Raw genomic sequence first — 820 nt, 5'->3', positions numbered from 1 at the left:
GAATGTTTTCTCAGCGATTTTCTTGTGAAAATCTTGATGCGGCCCGGCCTCACTTAGATTCTGCCTCCAGCGGCCCCTGGCTGATTTGAGTTTGAGACCCCTGATTTAAAGTGTCCAGAAAAATTTAGTTTCAGTTAAATTTTTCTAAATACAAAGTGAAAACATCTTAAACTTGAGTTGTTCCTTTGTCTGCTATTTTAAAGGGAAAATTGGCTTTTTAAAGTTATTACAATTCTCAACTATCAAAATTGTAAAAACTAAAATATTCCTGCATTTTTCCCCCACTTTAAGCCACTGAAAGTATTAACTTTTATTAAGAAAACATTTATACAATTAAAATGTCACAATAAGAACATAAAATACAATAAATAAACACTTAAATTCTGTTAATGCTTTTTTAAAACATCTTGCGAGCAGAGCAGGCTGGACGGACAGACGGGCGGTTGAGGAATCATTTCCTGACAGCACAGATGAGGAAGTCTTCATGGGGTAAATGTTTGGCCTTAGGGTTCAACTCCCACCTGAGGACAAGAGACACCGCATGAAAAACAACCTCCATGTTGGTCCAGCTTGAAACTGCAGCCTCAGTGGCTTCTATGCTCATGTTCCATCTACTGGGGATGAAAAAATAAGGTTCTTGACAATATTTATAAATTATGAAGTAAATTAGGAAAGAGTTATGAGATTAATTTAAGAAAAAGAAAAACAACCAGTAGCAGAATCTGTGTCCAACAGCTAAAGTGGTCAAAATAAGACTTCCAATTCACCTACAAAAACGGATTTTTGAAAAGGACAGAGATTTAGAGAGATGTTGAACTGA

The 820-nt window shown here is 36.0% G+C and overlaps 1 protein-coding gene across 2 annotated transcripts in view; it reads right to left on the bottom strand.

The window, feature by feature from the left end:
* LOC112159508 (kelch-like protein 7) overlaps positions 1 to 820 on the bottom strand; it is a gene marked incomplete in the record, with an annotated part of 8,610 nt that overhangs the window by 76 nt on the left and 7,714 nt on the right. For both annotated transcript variants that reach the window (XM_024293616.2, XM_024293615.2), the window contains 1 exon segment: positions 104 to 521. In XM_024293616.2, coding sequence (XP_024149384.1) covers positions 452 to 521 — 70 coding nt within the window.

The sequence above is a fragment of the Oryzias melastigma genome, linkage group LG7, assembly GCF_002922805.2.
Source record: "Oryzias melastigma strain HK-1 linkage group LG7, ASM292280v2, whole genome shotgun sequence".
In the NCBI taxonomy this organism is placed as follows: domain Eukaryota; kingdom Metazoa; phylum Chordata; class Actinopteri; order Beloniformes; family Adrianichthyidae; genus Oryzias; species Oryzias melastigma.
Note: the sequence above shows the minus strand (reverse complement) of the source record. Positions and strands in the feature narration are given on the sequence as shown.